General features: G+C 47.9%; 1 protein-coding gene across 2 annotated transcripts in view; it reads left to right on the forward strand.

Annotated features, from left to right (window-relative positions):
• The window catches only part of RNF216 (ring finger protein 216), a 72,937-nt gene that overhangs the window by 2,056 nt on the left and 45,175 nt on the right, over window positions 1-25,706 (forward strand). Inside the window, exons 1-13 of one of the 2 annotated variants that reach the window (XM_084536451.1) lie at window positions 1,425-1,633; window positions 8,690-8,818; window positions 10,006-10,139; window positions 11,383-12,243; window positions 13,145-13,221; window positions 16,651-16,753; window positions 17,315-17,479; window positions 18,482-18,596; window positions 18,879-19,018; window positions 20,003-20,053; window positions 21,109-21,246; window positions 22,288-22,436; window positions 22,886-22,964. In XM_084536451.1, coding sequence (XP_084392577.1) covers window positions 8,752-8,818; window positions 10,006-10,139; window positions 11,383-12,243; window positions 13,145-13,221; window positions 16,651-16,753; window positions 17,315-17,479; window positions 18,482-18,596; window positions 18,879-19,018; window positions 20,003-20,053; window positions 21,109-21,246; window positions 22,288-22,436; window positions 22,886-22,964 — 2,079 coding nt within the window. In that variant the 5' untranslated portion in view covers window positions 1,425-1,633; window positions 8,690-8,751. Of the gene's footprint in view, window positions 1-1,424; window positions 1,634-8,689; window positions 8,819-10,005; window positions 10,140-11,382; window positions 12,244-13,144; window positions 13,222-16,650; window positions 16,754-17,314; window positions 17,480-18,481; window positions 18,597-18,878; window positions 19,019-20,002; window positions 20,054-21,108; window positions 21,247-22,287; window positions 22,437-22,885; window positions 22,965-25,706 lie in introns of those variants that run through there. The other variant, XM_084536450.1, reaches the window with a different exon arrangement.

Here is a 25,706-nt window from a genome sequence, read left to right on the forward strand (position 1 = left end):
GGCGTTGCTGCCACCAGCCTGTAACTGACTCTGCCTCCCCCGCCTCGGAGCCTTTGAAATTGGACACAAATCGCCAAAAAGTCCCGTGGCAAGAAGAGGTGGAGCAGCTGAAGGGAGGCAGGAAGCGTGTCCCGGGGGCAGGAGCCTCTTCCTAAGCCTGAGCAGCTCAAAGCCAAGCGAGAGAGAGAGAAGTGGAGCCCTCTGGACGTTCCCAGTGCCTGCTGGAAGACGATCCCATTCATTAATTTGGGATGGGTGGCTTCTCTTGTGTGTTGTTTTTTTTTTCCAAGGCATTGTGCGTGGCTCGCCGCGGAATGGCACAGGCAGCTCAGGGGCTGAATTCTTCTCGGGACAGTCAGAGCTGTGCTGCTCCTTCTGCCAGGCAGCAGCTCGGGTTCTGCACCTGGATTTGGTCTGGAGGTGTTTAAAGCTGGAATTTAAATGGATTCAGACGTGGGCCCCTGTTCTTAAATGCTTCGAGGAGGGGCTCCAATGGTCTGAGAAAGCTGCGTGCCCTAAAGCAGTAGCTCGGTGTCCCACCTGCCCTGATGGGCTCTGCGGGCTGCTAGGTGGCATTTCGGCTGTTCCTAATGGGATTTCTGCCCAGTGGGGGAAATGCAGGGCTTGTTTGGGACTCTGGCTGTCTGCCAGGAGCCGAGTTTCTCTGTGCTCACAGCCTGGGTCCTGGCTTTGACACAGAGCCAGTCCCGTGCCGGTCAACATGATGAGAGGTCGGGTGGGGTTGTTTGAAGTGGGTTTTGGGGATGGCTCCACGGCTCTGGGACACGCAGGAGGGGGTAGGTGAGGGAAAGGGATTTTAAAAGGCCCTCAGCAGCGTGCTGGTGGCTTGAGTCAGGTCTTGCCAAGGCCCTGAGACGTGAGCTAATGAGGAATGTTGTGCTGAGCTGAGCTAATCGTGTGCTCAGCCACCTGCACGGCGCTTTTATAGGACCTGGAGTTGATTTTGGAAGTATCTCAAGAGTGCTGCGTGTCCTGTGGTGGTCACAAATTCAGAATGGTCCTCGAGGAACCGGAATTCCTGGGGACTGAAAGGCTGCTGCCTTTCTGCCTTGCTCCTGAGCACAGTGGTTCTGTCCCTGCACTTGCAGGGGGAGCTGCCAGTGCCTGATTCAGAGGAAAAAACGTTGGGATTTGGGCAAAGATCCCAATGAGGGGAGGATGGAAATGCTGTCCTGAGTCACGCTGCTGTCCCTGGGTGTTTCTGACCGAGGTGCTTGGGCTGGGTCCGTGCTGAGAGCAGAGCTCGGGGTGGCTCCTGGGTGGTGGCAGAGCCCAGCTCTGCCTGTTCCCTCCCAGAGCCCTCTGATCACTCTGCTTGGGCAGGGGAAAGGGAAACGAAAACGAAACGAGGCTTCCTGGGGCTCGTGTCTCTTCTGTGGGGTGACTTCTAGAGGCTGTCCTTTTCAGGAGCAAAGCCGATGAGTCAAAATAAGCCTGGGAGTGCCCGTAGGTGTCAGGGGGACGGACGGGTAACCAAATAGCCCCAAAACGTGATGCCCCCTCCGACAAATACGATGCAACCTCTCCCTGCTGCTTGCTGCAGGTCGTTTTAGCCCGGAGGGACCCGCCGGCCACCTCTCCAAGGAGCCCTTCACCCACCTACCAGCGGCAGGTAGGAAATGCTGGGGGCTCAGCGCGTTTGGGGGGAAACAGGCAGCAGTGCTGCTGCCCGGGAGCCTTCCCTTCTCTCCCTGCTGCTGCCGTGCTGTGCTCTGATGCAATTTGAGGAAGCTGACAGCAGCAGCGTGGTGGGGAGGCAGGAAAGGCAGCTCTTTCTGCAGGAAACCAGCAGCGCGGGGCGTTTCGTGCTTCCCCTGCTGCTGGGATTTCCAGCTGCAGCTGACCAGGACTGGCAGGATCCTTCAGCAGCAACTTGGCTGGCAAAACCAGCTCGTGTCCCCTCTTCGACTGCGATGACCAAGGGAGAGGCACGCAGATTGCAGCCTGGAGGCAGTCGTGTCCTTAGCAAATGGTCTGAATTCAGTCTGGGTGATCTCATAGCTGTTGTGGTTCTCGTAATCTTGCACGTGCAAAGGATTTGTTTCCTTTGGGCTGAGATTCGGGCCGTTGTGGTCTCCTGGGTCTGTGTGAGTGTGGAGCTGGAGAATTGATGCGCGGTGCTTCTTTGCTGGCTTTTTAGCTGGTCAGTTGGTAATTCGTTCTGCCCTTGTGAGCTGTAATAGGCTCAGAAAAGAAAAATGCTGGCTGTGGAGCAGCTCTAGACCTGACCACGGGCTGGTTTTGCTGCTGTCAGTTCTCACAAAGCAAAGCCTTTGTGCTGGGCAGCTGGAGGTGCGCAGCATCTTCTGAAACAGAGCCTGATCCTGGCTGAGGAGCGCTTTTTGTTCGATGCCCCTTGGCTCTGGGCTGGGCTCATGCCATGTCTCAGCTCTCAGGCTGCCATTTAAGACCCCCCCCCTGCTTGCAGCTTATTTTAGCATCTTCTTTCTGTTCTCACAGTTATGCCACAGCAGACATGTGGAGAGAGATGGTGTCACATCCCAGCCCTGCAAAGTTTTCCAGGGCTTTTCATGCGAAAGCTCTACCAGCTCCTGGCACGGCTCGGCACGAAGGGAGGTGACAAGGGATGGAGTGGGAATGGGAACATCCTAGGCAGGTATTGCAGTGAGACACTTCTTAACGTGCAGGCACAGCTTCTGGCCACCTCCAGTGACCTCTGGAATTATGACAGGAGCAGATGCTTGACGTGTCTCCAAAAAAAAAAGGGGCTGCAGTAAATGGAACGTGACCTGGGAAGGCATTCGGTATGGAAGTCCCCAATTCTGGGCTGTTTGACACCTGCACGCTGCAGAAGAATGGCTGGAGGCAAACTTTGAAGCCAGCACTTCTGAAAGGACTGCGCGGGCTGACACAGAAACCTTTGTTCCCTTTTGCTGAGGTGGGCTGCTGCAGAGCGCTGCTTTTCTCTTCTGTGCCGCCTCAAGGTCAAGTCTCGGCTTTTGCTGTCGGCAGCGCTGTGAGATGAGGTGAGGTGTCCTCTGCAGCCTTCACCCAGCCTTGAATGCAGAATTTCACGTGAGAGCTTCAGGTCACCGTTTGAAAAGATATAAATTAAAATCCCCTTGAACTTCCCGTGTTTGCTGCTGGTGCATTTTGGTTTTGTAGCCTTTTAGCTGGCCGTAAGCAGCAGCCTCAAACTCCTTTATTTCCCGGTTTCCTCCCCAATAAAAAACTGGGCTGAGATGGTAACCCGAAGATGTGCACGCGACTTGTTAAATAACTGCTTGAAAGGTTGCCCTTCGTTTGCTTTGTTCTCCTACACCTTTTGAAAGCGACACTTGGGCTTCCTTAAAAAAGGAAAGAAGAAAGGATAAAGACTACTGAGGGTTTGGAGAGGAAACGCGGCGTCCGTTCTCCTGGAGAGAGCTCTGTGAAGTGTGAGCGCTGGAGGAGCGCTCTCCTGTGTATCCTGGGGCACGCAGGTCGCTTCTTGTCTTCTGTTCTGCCTGGCCTCTGGGCTGATGGGGAAGAGGAGGCAGCTGCAATTAACATCAGGCAGTGGCAGGAACGTGGAGCACCTGGCAGTCCGTGGAGACAGCCGTCAGGGGCCTTAATAACGGTGCTGCTCGTTAGGAAGAGCCTCACCCGCCTTGGGTTGGGGTACACGTGAGCTCAGGGCAAAGAAACCAGAAGTAAGGCTTGCTCTGGAAGTGGCAGAGCTGCAAATCACGTGGCTGAACGCGCTCTTCTGTTTATCCCTGCCCTGAGCCCACAAAATCAGAACAAAACGGTGCTTCAGGACGGTTTGGGGGAGAACACAGGTGGGAAACCTGGGTGGGTTTCCTTCCTCTTGTACTTGGTGCTAATCGCTTTTCAGGAGTTACAGCTGAGTTATACTCTCACCTTAATGAAAGGACAAACAGGGATGAGGTTGTTCAGATGCCTCGTGCTGTACAAAATGCTTCCTGCAAGTCATAAAACAGGAAAACTCGAGTGATTTGTACCCAAGTCATCCCGAAGCGTGCCCTCTTGCTGCCTGTAGGCTGATCAGTTCCCTGGAGCGTTGACACACGGAAGCAGCCCATACCTTGCTGCTCCTTAACCTCGCTTGTCCCAGTGTCTTACAGCCTGTTCTTGCTGACACCACGGACTGAGAAGTGACCAAAAAGCGGAGCAGGGGTCGGATCCCTGCAGTGCCACGCTTCTGGCCTTGTTCCAGCCACGAGCAGGCTTTAGTAAAGCTGGGCAGCCCCGTGCTAGCGCTCGTGGCTTGCTTTTTGTCAATGAAGTGATAACGAAGCACGCTGCAGTTATCAAAGGAGCCTGCATCAATGGCTTGCGTGGTGAAAAGGGCACACGGCTGCCTTTGATGTATGATTCACAGCGCGCCTTTATTCCTCGGTAAGAGAGGGCGAGGAGTTGAAAACTTGCAAGAGATCACTGGAAGTTGTGATTACTGCCAGAGGAGCTCGGAGGCTGCCTGTCCCTCTTGTCCATCTTAACAACGTTCCAGCCTGGGGCGCTGCTTCTGAAGTCACTGCCTTTCCCAGAGGTTTTCTTGCACGTGCAGGGGGGTGACCGTGAGGAGGAGCAGCCCCCAGCACACCCAGAGCCCTTGGAAACGTCTCCCTGTGATGCTTGACAAGAGGTCGGGCTGCTTCGTTTCACTTCTGGTGCATTTCCTGGCTTTGTTACTTCATTTTTAGGGCTGAGCCTTAGCTTGTCACGAGCCATGCATTATTGAAGCAGCTTCTCTTTGTCTTAGCCGCTTGAAACGAGGCAGAAATTCACCTTGCTCGCAGGCTACCAGGAGACAACGTGTGCTGCCTGCAGGCAGAAGGTAGGAACTGATGCTCTGCTGCAACACAGGTGAGCAGCAGCGGTGGTGCTAAAACACGCAGTGACTCCTTGCTGCTGACATCTCTTCCATGGTGCTCTTTTTTTTTTTTTTCCCCACATTTAGTTGGGATTTTGATTCCAGCCTCTCCTGCAGTGCTTTCTGTCTGGCCCCGTTGCCTTGAACCAGGAGAGAGCGCTCACTTTGTGCCTAGTCCCATCCTGGGGATGTGGGAGTTGGAGATCTAAATGCTGTGAGTGGGAAGAACCACACTCCAACATTTCTCCCCTCCACTGTGGCTTTAAATCCCAGCCCCAGCTGAGGATGCTCGTCACGGCACAAACGGAAGACGGAGGGAGCGCGGTTGAGTTCTGCTCCAATTCCTGCCATCCAGAAACTTCTGCATACACGGGGACTTGAAATATATGCACAGCACCGCCGCCTGCTATTTTTAGGGCAGGCTAAAAATACCTGACGTGGTGCTTGCGGGGATTTGGAGCGGGTTTGGGAATTCACGTGTAAGCGAGCTGCCTGCACCTGGGACCAGCTTCACCTCCTGGCAGCAGCTTTGCCAGCTTGGAGCCGGTGGCTGCGGGGTTTGTATGTCTGTGTGTGTGTGGTTAGCTTGGAAATGGGTGTGAACAGGCAGCCCGAGACCTGTGTTCAGAGCGGGGTTACCCCTACGTCCCCCATGGTCTCTGATTTTTCCGGTAGCTGTTCCGTTAATGCCGGTTTTCCCTCCCAAGTTGCTGTAGGAAAAACCTTAACGGAGAGGATTTGATCTCCTGCTCAGTGAAATACCTCGGGCGTGCGGCATCCTGAGGCCGTGGAGCGATGTGGGAAGCAGAGGGGTGATTTTGTGCACTGCATCTCCAGCCTGATGCTGTATCGTGCCGTCTGCAGGTGACCTCCAAGTCACAATAAGGGTTTTGTGTCACCCCGTTACTTTTCTGGGGCTCGAATCTCTGCAGTTTGCTGTGCTGTAGTGCTGGTGGGAGATTTTGGGAAGGAAACCCAGCTCGTGTGCTGCTTCAGGTCGCTTTCATTTAAAATTATTGTTGCATTCAGTCCTAGTCTGCATCGTGAAGAAGCTGATGGCTGTGTCGGAGCTCACTTACAGGTGGCCTTATTCTGTACCTAAAAATAGGCATAAAAATCACCGAGGTAGCGTGGGTAGCAGCTTTCCATCTGCCTCTTTTGCTTTTTATTGTGTTGTTTATGTAGGGCAAGACCCCGGGGTGGCTTTGATCTTGTTACTTCACGGTCTTGGCAGCCTGGTGCTAGAAACACGACCAAACTTTGTATTCATGCCACTAGATGGAACTGGCCCGTGCTTATAGATATTTGTTTAAACTCCAGTCCTCTATTGCCTATTGACAAAACGAACTGCTGGCTTGCTGGAACCGTGCTTTCTACCCCCCAAGCAGAGCTTTATTAAGCTGCCTGGGTTTTTATGGGCTCTGTTTTGAAAGAGAGAAGTGGTACGTAGCCAGCTCTTCCCAGGCTTGGCCTTTATTTTATTTTTGATGTTGCTTTGGCTGTGTATTGTGGCTAATGCTGTTCCGTGAGCCTCTCGGTGGTGTGCAAGCACCTTTCTCTTGTACTGGGGGGAGCAGTTTGTTATCCCAAGCTCTTTGTGGGCCTCTTTCTTGATGTCCAAGTTCCTTTCCAGGTAACTGGAGCTGCCTGGGGGGAGAGCATTGCCCTTGGGTGTGGGCAGAGCACCAGTGGAGCTGTCTGGGAGATGTTTTTGCTGACTGTGCCAAGCGTTTGTGGTGCTGACCAGCCCACACATACTGACCTCTGCTAACTCATCGCATGCCTCTGCAGGGGAAAAATCATCCCAGCCACTGAGCTTTGCTCAGAGCCGAGCCGAGCAGACACCTGGCTAGCCTCTGTCTGCCCCGTTTGGTGCTGCAGGGGCTGATTTGTGGCATTCACGACCAGGCTCGTCCCTCCCCAGCCAGTCTTGGAGCAATCCTTTGCCATTTGACAGGTTGAGTGTTGTTTTTTTTGCCTGCCAAACCATTGTTTCGTCTAGCTTAAGCCGGGGTGAGGCTCTACAGGGTTTGCTGACTGCTACGAGGAGCATTTTTGGGGACCAGCAGGTGGAAATGGTTGGTGTGGATGCACCCGCCTGGATCTGAAGAGCCTGGGTGCTATTCCTGGCCCTGCTTCATGACCTTGGCCGCGCTGTTCCTCTCAGCGCTTCCATTTCTCCATCTCCTAAATGGCAGGAACAATATTGATCTTGTTTTCTCAAGTGCTTGGAGGGCTACGGAAGGGAAAACGCTGTGCAGGGCCGCGTGGTGGCTACTCACAAGCACCAGGGAAATGGAACGATAACAACGTGGATGTGCCCTTGTAAAAAGGACGCTGTTTTCACCAAGGATGCTCACAATTAGCCAGCCCCTCAGCTGCCACTCCAGCACCTGTCTGCAGGGAGGAAGAGCAGCACTTTGGTGCCGTTCTGGCAGCTGAAGTGCTGTTCTGAGTGACCTCGCTTGTAATAAGGCAGAAGCTGAAGAGCCTTGTGGAAACAGCCCCCAAACCTTGTTTTTTTGAAGGCTTTTCAAGGCATCAATACGTCCATGATGTTTTTGGGGCTGCTTGCTGAAGCCAGAATCCTGCCCTACAAATGGGAATACACTGCTTCCCTGCTCATTTATCCTATTACCTGTGGTGTGAGGCTTTGGGACCGTGTCTGTGCGTGCTGGAGACCTGCGGGTTCCCACCAAGATGCCCAAGTCTCAGCACTGCCTTGCAGTGAGCTTTGCCTTTTTTCACAGATGCTGTTGTATGATTATGCATTTTTATTTCCACGATTTTACACTGCATTAAAATATTTTGAGGCTGGTGATGAGTAGCTCCCGGTGTGTGTACGGGATATACGTGTTTAAGTTCCCAGAGTCTATCCGAACAGATTTCTTCATCTGCTGTGCTAGCTGCAAATGGCATTCCCTGCAGAGAAGGTTAAGTGGAATTACCGAGGAGGAATTTGTGCTGCTCGTGTGTGCTAGCAGACAGGATTTTATAGCAGACCACCATTTTCTTTCAGCTTAGGCATTGGTAAATAATGCAGACACCTCTATGCTCTAACAGTAAGGCAAATATTTCCCAATAAAAAGACCTTTCTCATTGCAGTGATCAAACTGCTTGGAGTTCACGTGTACTCAGCTGTTCTGTGATAGAGGGAGCTGGCAGGGCGTAGAAAGGAAACCAGGTGTTGAGGTTGTGGTGATTCCTCAGGGCTGATCCTGCCCCGGAGCCTTCTGCCAGCACGTGGAGCCGATCTGGGAGCAGGTGGGGTGGCAGAGCAGTCCCAAAAGCTGTCCCGTGAAGGAACTTGAGCCCTGTTGGGTGTCTAGTTGGAGAGCAGGTGGAATATCCCAGGATTTGCACCGAATCCCCAGGTCTGGCTGATAGGACCTCAATGCTGGTTGTGGGTGGCTGTCACGGGTGGCAGAGGTGGTGCCGGCGTCCTGGGGCAGCTCAGGCAAGTGGCTTTGGCTCCTCTTACTGGTAGGTGGTGGCAGAAATGACCCTTGGGTGGTTTTGAGTTCTTGGAACCAGGAAAACAGCTCTGAGCACAAACACAGGGGCTGAGGCTGGCAGGGCAGAAGTGCCTCTCCCTTCCTCCTGCGGTCCCGGAGCTGTGAGCGCCTCCGAATTCTCCTCTGGGGGACTTTTCAGGACTAATTATGCTCGCTGGTCTTCCTGTCTTAACCCTCAGAAGAGGACCTGAGACGTGCCTTCCTTTGGGCATGGAAAACATCTCCTGAGAGCCACGAGAATCCCAGAAGGGATCTAGCAGGGGAAGCCCAGGGTGCCACTGTGTTTGCCTTACTGTTCTTCTCTTTTGTCTTCTAGTTCCTCGTTCCAGCCTGCTTGCCATGCCTGGGCCTTGACACTTCTGGGAGCAGCTGTTTAAAATGGCAGAGAGAGGTGGAAATGAAGAAGTCATTCACTTAAACAGCTTCCGTAGTCACCGAGGGAAAGGTGAGCATTGATTTGTGTGTGTTTCCAAAGCTATCTCGGTACAGCTCTGCTTCCAAGCACTGGGAATAATAACCATTAAACTTGCAGGGGTGATGTTAACAGGAAGCTGCTCGTGGGCTGTTCTGCCTTGTGATACACCGCTCTGTTTTGTTTAATTTTCTGGAGGTAGCCACGAAGCCTCTCCTTTTACGCTGACGTGAAATATTTGGCTCTTGTCTTTCTGGTGTTGTACTGCCTTAAGGTAGATTGCGAACTTCTTGGGAACACCCAAGCCACGCAGAGGTATTTCAGCAGGTCTCAGGGACTCGTGATGTTCCACCTTCTTAAGAACCTCGTTTTTAAGAACCTGGTTTGGTTCCTAATAGGGCTGGATGCGCTGTCACCCATTGCTTCGAGTAGAATTCAAAATGACGCTTTCTGTGTGTCTGAAGGGTAGATAAATGCTCCAAGTTGGTGGATGCTTTCAGCTCTTGAGTGAAGTGGTTGTGTGCAGGGTTACAGAAACGTAAACCAAAATGTTGTGTTAAATCCTAGGGAAGGTGTGGTTGTTTGCTGCTGTTGCAGTGCAGAAACCCTCTGCTTCTGCCTGGCATGTTTTTCCCGAGTTCCAGCAGCTTTGCTCAGTAGCATCTTTATTTCCCTCCTGACAAACCTTGAGGCTTGTCATCCAGTAGCAGGATATCATCTGCACTCACAGCCAGGGGCCCTATCTCAGGCTGGCACAAGGTACTCCCACAAAGTCACTCTCAGAAGGCACCGAATCGCACCTGGAGCCTTATCTGCCTGCTACAACATGCTGTGCATCAATAAAAGAAAATGCACGGTCCCTGAGATACTGAATGTTCAGGATTTCTCTCCAAAAAGTAGGAAGAAGTCTACATGAGTTAGTCAGAATCATTTCTGCAGCAGCTTGACTCGTGCTCATGTTTGGGGTAGAAGACTTTCTGTGCAGGACCACTTCATGCACATGCCGTTGTGGGCTCTCGAGCTGTAGTTTGTGCAAGGTTTTTGCTCAGAGGGCTGAGGGACGTAGCAGTGGCTGTGGCAGTACGTTGCAGAGAAACCAGGGACCTTTTGTGTGCTTCTTCCTTGTTGCTGCAATGACAACGTGGAGATGGCTTTTCCACGTGTTCCAGCACTCGTGCTCTGTCACTTGCAAGCAGCTAACTGTACTGACTTTGCTGCAGACTGGATAAACCGCAGGGACGACGGTCTTATCACGATATCAGATTCCTCGGATGAAGAATTACCTTTGTTGTTGGAAACGTCAGCAGAACAGCAGCACGAAGAAGATGATGATGATGTGGTTATCTTGGCAGAGGTAATTTTTCACTCTTGTATGTGTTGCTGCTTTATTCGTGGCCTTTGTAACCACCTCCTGTGCAAATATCTGATGCGTTCCTTCGAGAGTCCTGCCTAGTTGCAGTAATTTACTTAAGAGGCCTTAAATGAGTGTTGAAATGATGGAATTTTGCTGGGTTTGTGTGTTTGTATTTTGGGCACAGGCAGGGAGAACTAGATTGTTAGCTGTATCATAAAGTTATACGTTATGTAAGCTAGAGCCTTCTGTATCTATCCTTATCCAAAAAAAGGACTTGTTATTTAGAATGCAGGTGTTCAAAACCTGCCTCGTTTAACCTTGCGTGCTTTATATCTCTGCTGTTTTGAATAGTTCAGTTGGAAGGGGACCTTCAAAGATAATCTAGTCCAGACATAACTACCTCAGGGCTAACTGAAAGTTAAAGCCTTTTATTGAGGGCATTACCCAAATGCCTCCTGAATACTGACAGGTGGGGACATCAAGCACCTCTCTAGGAAGCCTGTTCGGGTGTTCAGAACGCTGGATTCTTGTTGGGCTGTTGCAGGCACCTGAATTTTTGCAGCTTTACAAAGCCAGCCTACTCGGTAAATCTCTTTCCATGAGTACAGGCAGTCACACAGTGGAGGGCCAAAGGCATTGGCTTAACCTTAGTACTTTATGTTGAATTTCAAATGTAAGCTGTGTTAAGAATATATTTCACTTTTCTGTTAAAATAACCAGAGTTATTGAGAAAATGGCTTGTAAAGATAACTTCTGTTTCTTACTTGAAAACAGTATCAGAGAGTGTTCAAACTCTACTTGCATTCAGCAGCCTTAGCTTGCCAGAGGCAGGAGCAAGGCCAGAGATCAACGTTTTGAGCTTTGGTTCTTGCTGTTGGTTAAAATGAATGAATTTGCTGAGATGCAAATGCACCATCCGTTAGCTCCTAATTTCCAGACTCTCATACCAGGAGTGTAATGAAGATTGGGGTGAGCTCTGGGAATTCTTCCAGTGTGAAAGCCCTGTGTGTCCCCAGTTGTGCCAAGTGTTCTCTCATCACAAATATACACTCAGCACCTGGGGACAGGCTGAGGATGGTGTCCAGTGAAACAAAGGGTTGCAGTTTTATGCCTTACGCTCTTTGCTAGAACAGATTTTTCATCTCTTTCCCATCAGAAATGTGATTAGGTGCAAAAGACCATCTTGAGGAAGGATTCTGATGAGTAGAAAACTCCTACTTACTCTTGTCTGTCTTCTTTTTAGACCCCAAAGCATCAGCAGCTTGTGCGTCCCAATGTCATCAGGCCTGCTGCTCAGTGGCAGGGTGCAAACGCTGTGGGAGAAGGAGGATCCAAACGCACTGTAGGGCCCTTGAGGGGCACGTATCTGCAAGATGAGACGTCAGCTCTGCTCTGCCAGAAGGACCAGCGTGATTACAAGGTGGAGAGCAGCGCTGGACCAAGCAGGGATGAGAATGTGAACTTTGCCTTGCAGCAGCCCGGGCCATCTGAACAAAACGGCCCCAGGTTTGAACTTACGAATAACCTGGAGCCTGACCCAAGTTTGCTTCCAGCATTAAAGATGAGTCCGCAGGTTGTCATCGACGAGGAAATCATTAATCTGGAGAAAGCAGACGTGCCACCGCAACAGGAGGAAAAGGTGGAAGCCCAGGGCTGGCAAGGAGAGGACTTGAAGCCAGAGCTCTTGCAAAATGCTGAAGGAACAGTTGCTGCACCCAGCACGGAGCAGGAGCTCCAGCAGAATGGCCGGCTGGATCGCTTCCAGCCCTCAGGAGGGGAGCCCCAGGCCCTTGTAAATGGTTGTGCTCCTCCTCAAGGGCAGCCTGAAGCAGACTCAGGATCTTCGAGGGTTTATGGAGAGGAGGCTCCTGGGCCGGCTTTCCCCAGACCGGAGCCGCAGCAGGATGGGATTCCTGGTCCTGCTTCACCCCAGCCAGCACACCCCCCAGAAGAAACGAGGGGGCAGCAGGCAGCAATAGACAACGAGCAGCCAGGCCCAGCATTCCCAGCACAGGGCTCACACGAACTCGGTTCTAGTGATGTGCCAGAACAGGGGGCTGCTGGGCAGGACCAAGACCTCACTGCGCTGCTCATCAGAGAGACAGTAAGTGCTCCCAGGCTTGTTTGCCTTCCATGTGCCTGTTATTTTCAGACAAGCTTTTCAAACAGATGCACCCCACTGTATCTGGACCAATCCCCTTTTCCCCCTGCTGAGTTCTTCCTCCCTATCCCATACCTGATTCTATTTGGAAAAGACATTGAGAAAATGTTTGTGTTATTCTCCAAGTAGCAATTCGACAAAATTCACTTTATTTCAGAGTAAGACCTTGTTGATCACTGACTTTGCTTTAACAAATGGACAGGTAGAGATACTCCTGCATTGTCAGGGTTTTTTGACCAGCTCAGTCTTGCAAAACAAAATACTATATGGTACAACCAATTGCAATACCTGTACGAAAACCCAATGAGAAAGCCAAGAGCATCCTTTACTGCTCTGTGTGGCTAAAGGTAGAAGAGTTTTCACAGACATGCAAGTAAAAGTTTGTTGTCATCTCTGATCTCATCGCTAGTGTCTGGGTGCTTTGAGTGGGTATATGCAGTGTGTTTTTCTTCCCCCTTCTTGCTTTGGAATGTATTTCAGCACCCAACCTGGAAGTCCTTAATCTTCTGTCTAAAGGTAAATATTAGTTTTGCTTGTGGTGTAGATCCTGTGTGCCTCTCCTCTTTCCATCCACCCTGAATCACTTGTTAGGCCAGCTGCTCGTGACTGCTCATATCACTGCCCCTATTTTTCTTGTTGGTGTTCATCCTGTGGAGCAAGGAAAGCCAGCAACGTGCAGTATCCAGGCTGGATGGGTAGAAGGTGTCTCTTAAAACCCATTCTAGCCCCTGTCTTGGGAGCACGTTAGATAATTTCCTATATATTTCTGTCTTTGGTGCTGTTGCTAGGTTGTATCGCACAGCTCCTCTAATGCCTGTATAACCTTTATCTGTTTCTACTGCAGGAAGCAAGGTTCCCAGATGTGAAGAAGGAATATATTGAAGAGTTGATCAATGTCAAGAACTGCTATGACTTAAATGTGTAAGTATAAAGCTAAGAGCCAGAGTGTATCATAAAACAGGCTGGCTGCAGTCACGCTTCCATTTTCCTTCCTGCTAATAATGCTTTGAGCATATCCAGGCTGGGAGTCAGCACTATGCTGGCAGTGCCAGAGAGCATGGATTATTTTTTTTTGTTTCCCACCTCTTCATGCCCTTTTATGGCTCAAACTGACGCTGTTTTGGACTTGCTCATTTGATGTCATGATGATTTTTATCCCATTAACTTGACTGAATGGCAGTGGTGCTATTCAAGTTCCTCTCAAACCCCCTTTTGCAGATTAAAAAAACAAAACAAAACAAAAAAAAAACGCAGTTAAGGGCTAGCAGGATTGGTTACAGGTGGACAGAGTTGGTCAAATTGAGTAGAAATCTGAGCCAAGAAGGGAAGTAAAAGCAATGGAAAATCATCCTGAGTACTGTTGCTTTCCGAATTGTACTAGCAGCTCAAGGATTCCTTAGCATTAAGAATCATATTTGATGTTTTTGGGAGTTCACTTTAGAATCAAAAGAATTAAAAAAAAAAAAAAAAAGTCATCAACCTTTGTTGATAAGTTGCGTCATCACCCTCCCCTTTCGGGTAAAGCTTGCGCAGCTGAAGAGTGAAAGATGGTGGGTGTTGGCACCAGCCAGCACCGAGGGGAGAGTGGTTTGAAGTAAATTACATCTGCCTTGGGTCTGATGCTGGGTGGCCCCTCTCTCTTTCTCTCTGCAGCTGTCACTATCTCAAACATGCTGAAACTAGTTATGAGATACAAGAATGAGGAATAGGTGTTGGTTGCCAGAGGTTTCATTTTGTCTCGTATGAATCCCGTGCCCTTTACAGTAAACTAAGGCACTAATTAAGCAGTACTCAAGCGTGTGAGGCTTTCAGTTACTTTATTGAAGCATAAATAAGGTAACTGGCAAGGAACTGAGCCTAATGTATAAAATAATGGATGGGATCACCCTTAGATTTCCTATTCTACTACTTTTGCCTGTGTAGTCAAGTCGTGCCTTCAGAGAAGGACTTTTTGGTTGGAAAATGATGAAGTTATAACTATCCTCGTCTTCTCAATGTGCTTTCCCTGCAGCAGTGACATGTTCAGCTGTGCCTCAGAGCAATTGGTTATGCTGGAAATGAGGAGGACGGGAGGGCAGCAGCCAGTTCCTCGGGGTGATCGGGCTGTTGCAGCTGTGCCTAGCTGCTGCACCCTCGCACGGATTGTGTGAAAACCTCCTTATTGTATCCTGCAGGGCCTTAGTCAAGTCTGGTAGAAGTAAATCCCAGTATCAGCTTCTCTAAGTCTTAATGTGCTCCTTCCCTTTCTGCTCCCGAAATCTCTTCTCTCCTATTGTGTGCTGCAGAGCCAGGGAGATGAAAAGGTGCTTACAGGCTTCCCCGCAGGCCATCTACAGTGCCTGCTCAGTGGTGCATTACGGACTTACTGGATGATAAAGATTTCTCCTCCATATTTTTATTCCTTTAACCAAACTATCTTTTGAATCGTCACTGCATCTTTTGTGTGAGCACAAACGGGTCAAAGCACTGGTCAGCCAGGCTGGCGGGGTCCCTTTGATCTCCACGGTGTGTCAAGCTGAATCAGGCTTGAAATATAAGAACTCGGGGTGGCTGGGTTTGGGCAGGGATGAGGCTTTTAGCTGCTTCTGTGTCCTGTGGTGCGGATATTAATGAACAGTGCCACAAGTGTGCGTGCGGTGCGTGCTGGGACCCACTTAACTAATTGTCAGACACCGAAGGTTAACACCTCCGAAAATCCCGAGCATTGAGGTGGCAACGTGCAGGATGGATCAGATCTGCTCCGGCTGTGCCACAGCTGAAACCCTGGTGTTTGAGCTGCAGTGCTCGGAGCTCCTTGAAGTTTCTGTTTTGTCGGATTAGAATAGATGGCCTTGACAAAAGGGGGAGCTGGTAAACGCTCAGCCGAGATATTTTGTTGTTTTCCAAAATGATAGTCTTAAAAACTTTCAACCAATGCGAAAGATAAGATGTGAGAGCTCCTCTTAGCAGGGTATCATCTATTCAGCTTTTGTGTGCAGAAGCATTCACACTCGGTCAAAAGCTTCTGGCTGGGTATGTCAATACCTGATTAAACAAAAAGAAATGCCTCTGCTTTGAATGTGAAAGCAGGGCTAAAGTAATCACGCCTTGATAGCGGGTTAATGCTGCAAGCCAGTTCGGATTTCTTAATTAGGGACTGATTTCTGACATCAGGAATGTAAATTAGCAGCAATTATGTCTTTGCTGCAACCTAGCACCTTCTCATTCAAAAAGTTTCACAAATGTTAATTGCTCCTCGGAGCTCCTTTCAGGAGGATATGATTCTAGAGCTGGGGAAACTGAGGATCAGCTTCTGTTACTCGACCTGTGGAGCACAGCTGGTTGGTGGCAGTTGAGAATAAGCTGTGAAAGGCAGGTTCAGATCGCCTACAGCAAGCTTCCCCCTTCTAAAGGGCCTTGGAGGTGTTTGTGGGGTATTCTGCAACTACTTGCTGCAGTCAGAAGCTGCAAGGCTCAGCTGAGCTACCTGACAAATTTATGACTGTTTGCAATAGGGCCTCAGGCGTGCTGCATTTAGCCTAGTATGTAATTTTCCAAGTATTTTTAGTGATTTTTTTCTAATGCTTTTTCCCCTTAGAGCAGTTTTCAGGCTGAGTTGGACAATGGCAGTGTGATTTCAAGCTCTACTACAATGAAACCCGTGTTCAGAGTACACAGCTTAAGTAAACAGCATTCAACATGTCTCTGCCTCTGCTGCATTGTGAAAGCAGATAAAGACTGGAGGCTCTAATTCAAATTTGAAGCAGTAATCTTCTGACCAGGAAGACATCAACCTGTCACATTTTTTACAGGGGTTTGTGTGCTTGTCTTTCCATAGCTGGTTTTGTGTTAGCCACGGTAGATGTCAGCTGTTACAATTAATGCTGCTCTGCTGTGTTTGTTTCTTCTTGTGTAGTCCTGACAATGTTAATTCCACAGCGGCAGAACGTTAGCACACCTTGGTGCTTAGTTGTGAAAGATGAGAGGTAGATAGCCCGAGGAAGTATCACTTCACGTGGTTTTAGCTGTGGATGTGAGTGGGAAGTAAGCCCAGTTGTTCCCTGCTGGCATGGAGAGATTTGGGCTGGTTAGTAGCTCACCCATACAAGCTCCTCTTATGTAAACGTAATTGTTGAAAGAAGTCTATTTGCTTTTCCTTCTGCAGCCACACACAGCTGATCATTCTTAATTCTCAGTCATTTATTTTCCATTCACTCTAGCCTGAGACCTCTCTTGGTTCTTGCAGGGCAAGCTGTGACTTGCCTGCCCAGCCTTTTAATTAGAGGATGCTAAAAATTTGACAAGTGAGGAATGAGCCTGAGCTCCCAGAACCTGAAGTAACTGTATTTATCTTTTTATTTATCTTTTCAGACTTTGCAACTTTCTTCTGGAAAACCCAGATTACCCAAAGAAGGAAGGCAGAATGGTTTTAAATCCCAGCAGCAGCCTGCTTGCCAGCCAAGACGAGACAAAGGCAAGTGAGAGTGACCTTATCCACAGCGTGCTTCCCATCAAATCAGTCCAATCTGAACTCATCTTGGGGCGTATGGGTCTATTAGTGCGTACTTGCGGAGTGCCTAACAGAGCCATGCTTTGTTAGGAGGCCTCTAGGTGCAATTAAGATAGTGTTAAATAACAATAGGTAGTTGCTTGCAAAATCACATAGAGGTTTTGGTGTTGTGCAGCTGCCTTTTGTCTGCTCTTCTGCCTTCAGCAAGACCCCCTGGCTTGCCTGCCCATCAGCCACCTGCTGTCTGCAGTGTTCGTTGTGGTAACTGGTGTAAGAACTCCTTGGTCATTCTGTCGCATGAAGTAGATTTGGCCCTCAGGTCTATCTTGGGTGACCTTTAGGCATTGATTTTTAGTCTCTTAACTGCAAGTCTATTAACTGCAAGTCTGCATACAGTTACTTGATTTTATTAACTGATTTTAAAGCCCATTCTCCTTCTTTTTTTTTTTTTCTTCATTTGAACTGCTTTGGGTATGTTGAGATGGCTGCGTGTGGACTACCTTCTCTTTTGCATTTTCTTCTTAGGTGCCTAAAGTGGACTACTTCGACTTTTCCAAGCTTGCTCCACTTGATCAGCGGTGCTTTATTCAGGCAGCTGACCTCCTTATGGCGGACTTCAAAATGCTGAGCAGCCAAGACATTAAGTGGGCACTACATGAACTCAAGGGACACTATGCAATCACACGAAAGGTTCTCCTCTTCAAATCCCTTTTCTTTCATAGAGCTACCTCCCATATCTGTGGAGAGCAGTGTGAAGTCTTCTGCTGTACTGTGCCATCTGCCTGTGTGTGTGTGTAGATGTGCTTTGTTCTTAGGATCTTCCTTTCCTTTCAAGAAGTGTTTGTTCATTTAGTAGAGACTTGCAGAATTTATTGGCCAGACGGAATGCTGCAGGAAGTTCTTACTCTTCTGTAACAGGAGAATTGAGGAAGCACTGGCTACTTGATGATAGGTGATGCGTTGAACTCAGAAGTGTTCCTGTACTTTGCTGAAGTGGGGGTATAATTGCCAATAAAGCCAAGACATTTAACTAAGTCTTAAAACATTTAACTGCTGCCATTAGTTTTTAACTGACTGCATGTAATTAAAGAGAAACCCAAGTCTCACTGTCCTGTTTAATTATATGTGTGAAATGAATCATATATTGCTCATAAAAGTTTTACTGTAATGGAGCTGCAAAGAAACTTGTTCTTAAGCATCAACAAACTAAATATGAATGTGGTTTCAAGCTTTTGACTTGGAGCTACTCTTCTGATATGCTTTTCTTGCTTGAGCTTCTCCCTCCAGTGTTCCACAGTTCTAAAATCTAAATCAAAAATACCATGCCTCTTCGTTTGATAGAACTGAACAAAATCAGATTCTAGCTCTAGGCCTTCTGAAAAGAAGCTCCTTTTAAAAACATAAAAGGAAAAATATCAGATCTGTTGCATCAGAGTGGACACCGGCTGTATTAGAGTTAATAGCAGAGGTGTTGTGAAGCATCATTCAGCTCTGCGTGGTGACAATTTTGTTTTTATGGAATGATTGGTGGACAAAGGTATTCATGCCTCCATGGGGTGCTTGGCTTTCCTGTTTTAGATCAGTCCTGTGTGTGTTTGTGCAGTGCGTTGATGTGAAGTATGTGCTTCTGCTTTCTTCCAAAGAACAGAAGGGGTTTAAGTCTGCATGTTGTTGTTGTTTTTTTTTTTTTAGGCCTTTTCAGATGCCATCAAAAAATGGCAGGAGCTGTCTCCAGAAACCAGTGGGAAACGAAAAAGAAGAAAAGAAATGAATCAGTATTCATATATAGATTTCAAATTTGAGCAAGGTAAATAACAAGCAGTGTGTGTTGTGCTGTCTGTGTGGTTATTGTAAGCAGAACTAGATTACGCTAGAAAGTACTGTCCTTGAAAAGGGATATTGTCCCAGAACAGCTATGTTTGTCACTGTCTGGTATCTTATTTTGGAGACGTGCTTCATTAGTATCTCTGCTTGGTACAGTTCTGAGGCCTTGAAGTTATGCAGCTGGTGGTGTGTAGAGGAGGAAGGATTTAAGCTTTTTTCTTGCTGCTTCATCCTGCCTCATATAGTGCCTGTAACTGTGCTTTAGGTGATGTGAAAATTGAGAAGCGGATGTTCTTCCTGGAGAACAAGAGACGACACTGGAGAACCTATGACAAGCTCTCGCTTCTTCCACCAGTGCTGCTGGAGCAGGAATTCTATGAGCAAAAAGTTAAAGAGATGGCAGAGGTGAGTGGGAGGAGCTGCTTCAGTTTTGTGGTGCAAACAACTTCAACTGTTGCAGAGATCTTGGCCCTGAACATGGGAATTTGCCTCTTCCAGCAACTCAAATGCTGAACAAAATTTTGAATAACTTAGTACCTTTGTCCCTTTACTGCCTGTTAATGTTTATGGCTTTTTCCAGGTGACTTATTTTTGAAAGAAAAAAAGGCAAGCACAGGGTTTCAGATTTACTTATATTAAAGCTGGCAATTTTGTTATTGAAAACCTTCCATGTGTCTGCTAATGTTAATTTATAGCCCATGATAAAACACCTTACTGGACTCTTTTTAACTGCGTAGTAATAAAAGCTATATTAATGACTTCTTTCCTCTAATTGTTAGCAGGCTTCTCTGCTGCTTTAGGGCTTGTAATTGCAGCTCATGTTGGTGGCTAATAATGACCAGGCCCGGGGCAGTCTGTCCACTCACTCTGCTTTGCAGAAGCTGGCAGTCTGGTCTCTCCAGAACAACTTGTCCCTTGCTGAGGACTGCGTGTTTCAAAGCAGAACCCAGCAACACCTGCTGGCGTGTTGTCTTCATAGACCGAGGGATGACTAAATTCACTCCTCTGCACCTACAGGCCTTTTATAAAGCAGCTTCTTGAAGACCAGCATCTCTTAAGCAGTTGAATGGTACCTCCTTGTAAAAATAATGTTCCTTGGGGCTTTCTCTGGAGGTGCCTGTTGAGTAAGCTCTTTTCTGCCCATAGGAACCTGAATGAGCAGCCCTCATGATGTAGAATTTGGTTGTTCTTGCTGCCTTGGCTTCTCCCATCTGTTTTAGCTGAATCATAAATAGCTTGAAGGACTGGAAGCATGGGGCTGAGTGATGTTGAAAGCAGACAGTGCACCTTTTGTGGTGGGCTGTAAGTTGTGAGATAATGTAAAAGAGTTTAGAGGCTGGAAAATTGCTTTATCCACTCTGTAAATACAGATGCACATCTCTTTTCCAGCATGCAGACTTCCTCCTTGCTCTGCAGATGAATGAGGAGCAGTATCAGAAGGTCAGTATCCATAACATCGTCCCTGGAGTTCAGCTTCTGCATAGATGCTGTTTTGCACTTACCACTTCAGACTTTCCTGGCTTCTGGAAGGGAGCTTTTCTGAAGGGATGCATTTGCACTGTGCTGCTTTTGCTGAGCAGGCAAAACCTGCATAGTGTGCGTTGGCTGGCTTTTAGAAAAGGTAGACAAAAGCTGAGTGCAGCAAGACGGTATTGATGCACGTAACGATCTATAGGAATTCAGTCAGCTTGTGTCTTTACTGGCCACAACAAACATTGCAATAGAATAGCACCAGGTTTGCTCTTGCTACCACCGTTATGGCTGTTTAAAACAGATTTGTTGTTCTTGGAGCTCTGCCAGTGGAAATGGCCTTTCTCGTTTGCAGAAAGGACTCTTCAAAAAAAAAAAAAAAAACAAAAAAAAAAACAACAGGTCTTTCCCTTTAAATGATGAGAAAATGTAAAGATCAGTTCAGCAGCTGTGGATTACGTTTTTCTTTCTGATGGCTGTTTCTCTTCAAACTTTGGAGAAGATGCTGGGCCCTTGAAGAAGTGGGCATGCTTATTCGTAACGGTGGCAAGCTTCCCCACCGCTGCAGTGAAGGGGCCAAGACAGGGTCTCTGCAGGCAGCTGGGTAAATGTTCCTTTAGAGGACAACAGATTTGAAGCTTGGTTTTTCCCATGTGAATGGCATGTGCTCTGCAGCTTCCCCAGCCCAAGATGCTTCTATGCCTGCGAGCTAAGAATTATCTAAATACCAAGCTCTCGAGCATTTTGGAATCTGTTAAGCAGGATATGTAGATACTAAGTTACTTAAAGCTGAGTTCCTGGTTTTGCTTAGTGGGTTTTGACCACTGAGTAGGATATCTGCTGGAATGATGTACATCTGTGGCTATTTTTTTATAATTAATGCTGGCACTGTTTATGGCTTGCTGTTATATGTGCCCGCATCGCTGCGTTTTATTTGCAGCAGAGTGTGTTGGTATGTTGCTCTCGGTATTGATTTGTATTTATTTATTTTTTGCTGTAGCTAACACCTCTGTTTATGGCTGCAGGATGGTCAGATGATAGAGTGCCGCTGCTGTTACGGGGAGTTTGCATTTGAAGAGCTCACTCAGTGTGCAGATGGTCACTTATTCTGCAAGGAGTGCCTAATTAAATATGCTCAGGAGGCAGTCTTTGGCTCTGGGAAGGTAAGAATTTCCCAATTGGATGAGGGGAAAATGGATGAATTGCTGTTGGGAGATCACATTGCTGTTTGCATAGTTTTGTTGCTTAAACCAGATGTAACTGCACTTCCCAAGAAGTATTTGAATGGAATTGTCTTGAAATCCAAATCCAACAAGTCAGTCTCACCGAGTGAACAGCCGACGACTTCACAATGGATTTTTTGTTGAGTAGGTTTCTGGTTTTGCTGACCTCAGTCTTCTCTGTTCCATACTTAGCAATTTTTAATGGATTATTAGAAAAAAAACTTTTTACAGTGTTCATAATAACTTAGACTCATCTGGTTTTGATTTAATGCTTAATAAACCAGTGATAAGTCTGCACAGAGAATGTGTTCTCATCTCTGACTCAGCCAGTCTCTTCATAGCTAAAGAATGTTTGTCCTTCATGAGTTCCTTGCGATCCCAACCCAATTTGGGGGTTGGTTTCTCAATGGTACTAGTAACCCTAATCCCATTTAGAGGTGCTGCTGTTCCTAGGACACAATTACTGGGGGTGGTCCAAATGGCAAAGGAGCAGCAGTTAACAGTGTCCTGGTACTTAGCTGAGCTACAAATGAATTATTGACTGCTCTGAGGTGTGCGTGCTCCTTTGCCTCGGGTATGATAATCAAACTGTAGGATGCTTTTGTACTCTGGCATCTATATTTCATGTGAAGATAAACCAGACAGCTTTTATATGACTGTATTGACAGGAATGTAACGTGCTGTTCAGAGTGCTGGTTCTCAGTGGAGACCACACAGAAATAACAGGCTACTGTGCAGTCACAGCAGGTCTGGAGCTTGTGGACTGTGATCCCAGCTATCAGCAAGCATCTTTATGTCCAGAGCTCGTTAATTAGCCACATTCTTACCATAGTAAGCCCGTTTTCTGGCCATTATCTACTGATTTATGCTCTTATCTCTAAGCAAGGCTCTGCTCTGGTTTACTTGCAAATGTTCTAGGTACTAACTCCTGTTCTGTCACTACCATCAGACTGAAACTGAGCTCTCTTCTTCCAACCGCAGTCAGAGCTCAGCTGCATGGAGGGCAGTTGCATGTGTTCATTCCCCACCAGCGAGCTGGAGAAGGTGCTTCCAGAGAACATCCTCTGCAAATACTACGAGAGGAAAGCGGAGGAGGAGGTGGCTGCTGCCTGTGCAGATGAGCTTGTCAGGTAAGTGCCCAGTGCAAGACATAGGCTGTGCTTACTGTTGTGCAAAATTAACCCCCCAAACCCTAAACATGCACCAGACGTGGGGTAGGTAGCTTTTAAAGAGCTGCCTTATCATTTCAGGCTTCAGACTGTTTTTATTCAGCTTGGTCTGCCTTTGACTAGGAGCGGATTAAAATTCAATAGAGGCGTCTCCCCCAAGACTTGCTTGCTAGCTCTGTGCTGATCCTCTAAATTACATGGTCTAAAGTAGTGCTGAGCATATAATATTTTGATTGCAAACAGGGAAGTGATCGAAGAAAAATGAGCAAAAAGACAGCAGTCAGCACATCCTGGCGGCAGACGTTTGGTTGGCATCTTTCTTAGCAACCACATAGCTGTTTGACTAAATCCACTTCCAGTGGAGATTTGTTTGGCATTATGCATGAACAGCACCTTCTTTTGGGCTGCAGGTGTCCGTTCTGTAACTTCCCAGCTCTCCTGGACAACGACGTGAAGCGGTTCAGCTGTCCTAATCCTCGCTGCAGAAAGGTAATGGGGTGGCACTTGCCCCTTGGTCTCTTCTAGAGTGTTAGGCAGCAGGGCTGGAACACAGCTCGTGCTTCCTTGGTACCAGATGAATGAGGATCTAAAGCGACTGCATGGGACAGTGATACAGGTATTTTGCTGGATCTGTTGATGTTCTATAAAACTGTGTAGCTGGTGACTTGTATTTCAGGGCACTGTTGATGCAGACAACAGTATCCCTTTCATGTAGCAGACTTGGAAGATACGAAAAAAGTGTCTAAAAAAAGCCCTAGGGAGCTGTCACGCATATACAGAACTTTTTAGGTGAACAGGGAATGAGCATAAAGTCCAATTGTAATCCTTTGTGTAATGAAATAATGAAAATTCTGGTGAATGACCTGAAACAACCCTGTGTACTGTCCTTAGCATCTTACATTTTTGTTTTATGCCATCATTTGAATACGGTTTTGGTTGGAAGGGACAAAAACTTAGTTGAATGCATCCATTCAAAGGGCAGATTTTTTTTGTGCTTCTATCAAAAGCTGCTATTAGCCATAACAGAACAATCACCAGGTCGAGTGGGGGTACAGACTGGGGGAAACTCGCTGCTGCTGCTACTTCTGCACATTCTGTTCTGGGGGAAAACAGAAATGTAGAAATGTGTTTTCTCAGTTTCCTTAATATATGCAGAGCCTTACTCACATCTGGTGCCAGCGAGCTGAGGCCAACACAGTATCAGCATTAAGAGCTGGAGCTGGGAGGCATCTTGCGTAACTGTAGCCACAGCGATGAATTCTCCTGCAGTATTGAGAGCTGCCTGTCCACCAGCAGAGATTTCTGCTCATCACAGAAATTCCTCTCGAGTGCATTAACTGTATGCTTGTAGGTGATGAAGCTTTGGGTTCTTCTCATCAGTGATTCCACCATTGGCCTTACTGAGAAAGTAACAGACAGTCCAAATCTTTGGTGTGCAGAAAGTGAAGTTGCCAGCAGTGAACTTTCCATTTCTTAGTGAAAAATTAGCATATGGGGGGGGGAGCTGCTTAAAGACACACATTTTAGGTCTCGGATATCCAGATAATGTTTTGCTAACATCCCTCTCTAGCATTTGGGTAAGAAATCCAATTGTGGTCATCCAGACTTGAGGAGCAAGGAGCTCTGCTAGTCACTAGGTGGCACTGTTGATTCATGTGTTAAATCATTTTTTTTTCTTAATCTGTTTGTGCAAAACCCAAGCTGTTTTCGAAATGCACATATGTCAGCACCACCGAACAAAACTCAGGCTCGGAAAAACATGAATGTTTCAGTATGCAAAAAGAATGGAAGTCTTTTTCCTAAATCGTGTAATGTGGTACAGTAACTGATAAGAGAGGTCAGTGCTGATGTGTTCCTTTCCTTCTGGTTTGCTGTTTCATTTCCTTCCTAGCGTTCTGTCTGTTCCCCCTTCCCTGGGGTTGCAGCATTCCAGTGGGCTGGATTTCTGGTTTCCTGGACAGCTTGTGTTGATTCATTAGCTGAAAATCTGCTGAGTAGCTCAGTGCTCTTCTTAGAAGTCTGAACGGGTTGAGGATTCGAAAGCGAGGATGAAGAATTGGGATAGCAGGATGTGGTGGTGTCTCATGGCAGCCCCTGCAGTCCTTCTTATTCCCTGCTATCTTGTCTCTTCCCAGAACGAAGAATTTCAGTTAATGCTCTTGCTTTCAGGAAACTGTTGCCCTGAGGGAGGAAAGGACTGGATTAGCCTTTCCTCAATGGGAGCACTACAGAGGTTGGAGAGGATGCGCTGGCTTTGCTAGCAGTGCCTCTGGCAGGCTGTGGTGGTGATGACTGATCCTGGAAGGAGTCCCTCTCTGGTTGGAAGGACTGTGCTTGCACAGCTGAACCTAAAGCGAGGGGAAGTATAGAAAGTGAAAGGTCAAAATGTGCCGGTCTTGAAGCCTCGAGGCTCCTAAGGGGCGTTGAGAGGAGCAGCAGATGGTGGTCCTGTGTTTCTGTGCTCCATCACCTTGCTCCTTTGTCTTGCTTACAGGGTTCATGTTCATACTCTGCCTTTCCTTCAAATCTTGCAGAGAGTTTGATTCATATTTGAACCAGATACGGCCATACTGTAAAATAAGTGATGGAAACCAGTTGGAAGCCTTCATTTTTTGGCTGTGGATGTGTGTTGGGCTCAGTAGATCATCTCTAGACGTACCCAGGTTACTCCCTATGCATCTCACCTATGGTCTGCTGTAGTTCCAGTCCTTTGCACCTTGCAGGGACCAGAGCGTGGCTGGCTGTAACCCCAGCAATGGGCAGAGCTGCAGAGGCTGCCTGTGACCGACTAAACACACCCGGCGTGGCTCCAGTGAGGTGACCAGGGCTTGAATCTTAACATCACCAACTGCAGGGTGGAGGAAGAGCTTAATTAGTCAGGAAGAATTGCTCCAGCTACCCCCTGAATGCGTTCCCCTGGGTATTTGCAGTCTGAGCTGATGTGGGATGGAGTCAGCGTTCGCTCAGCAGCCTGCCATGAGACCTGTTGGAGACCTGTTGGAGCTTCGAGGCTTTGCTCTGCACCGAGCTGCTCACAGCATGTTCCCAGGAGGCCTTCAGGCACTCAGCCAGGCTGCCAGCAGCAGGCAGGTTTGCTGCCCAGCTCGGTCAGCCTCCGTCTTGCCCTGTGCGAGGTGAATTTCTCATCCCTCCTGGGGCGTGTTTCTCCTCCCCGCGTTCCCACAGAGCGATTCTGGGAGCACTACAGCAGACACATGTTGCTCCTTGGCT

Source organism: Aythya ferina (genome assembly GCF_964211825.1).
Source record: "Aythya ferina genome assembly, chromosome: 15".
Taxonomy (NCBI): Eukaryota; Metazoa; Chordata; class Aves; order Anseriformes; family Anatidae; genus Aythya; species Aythya ferina.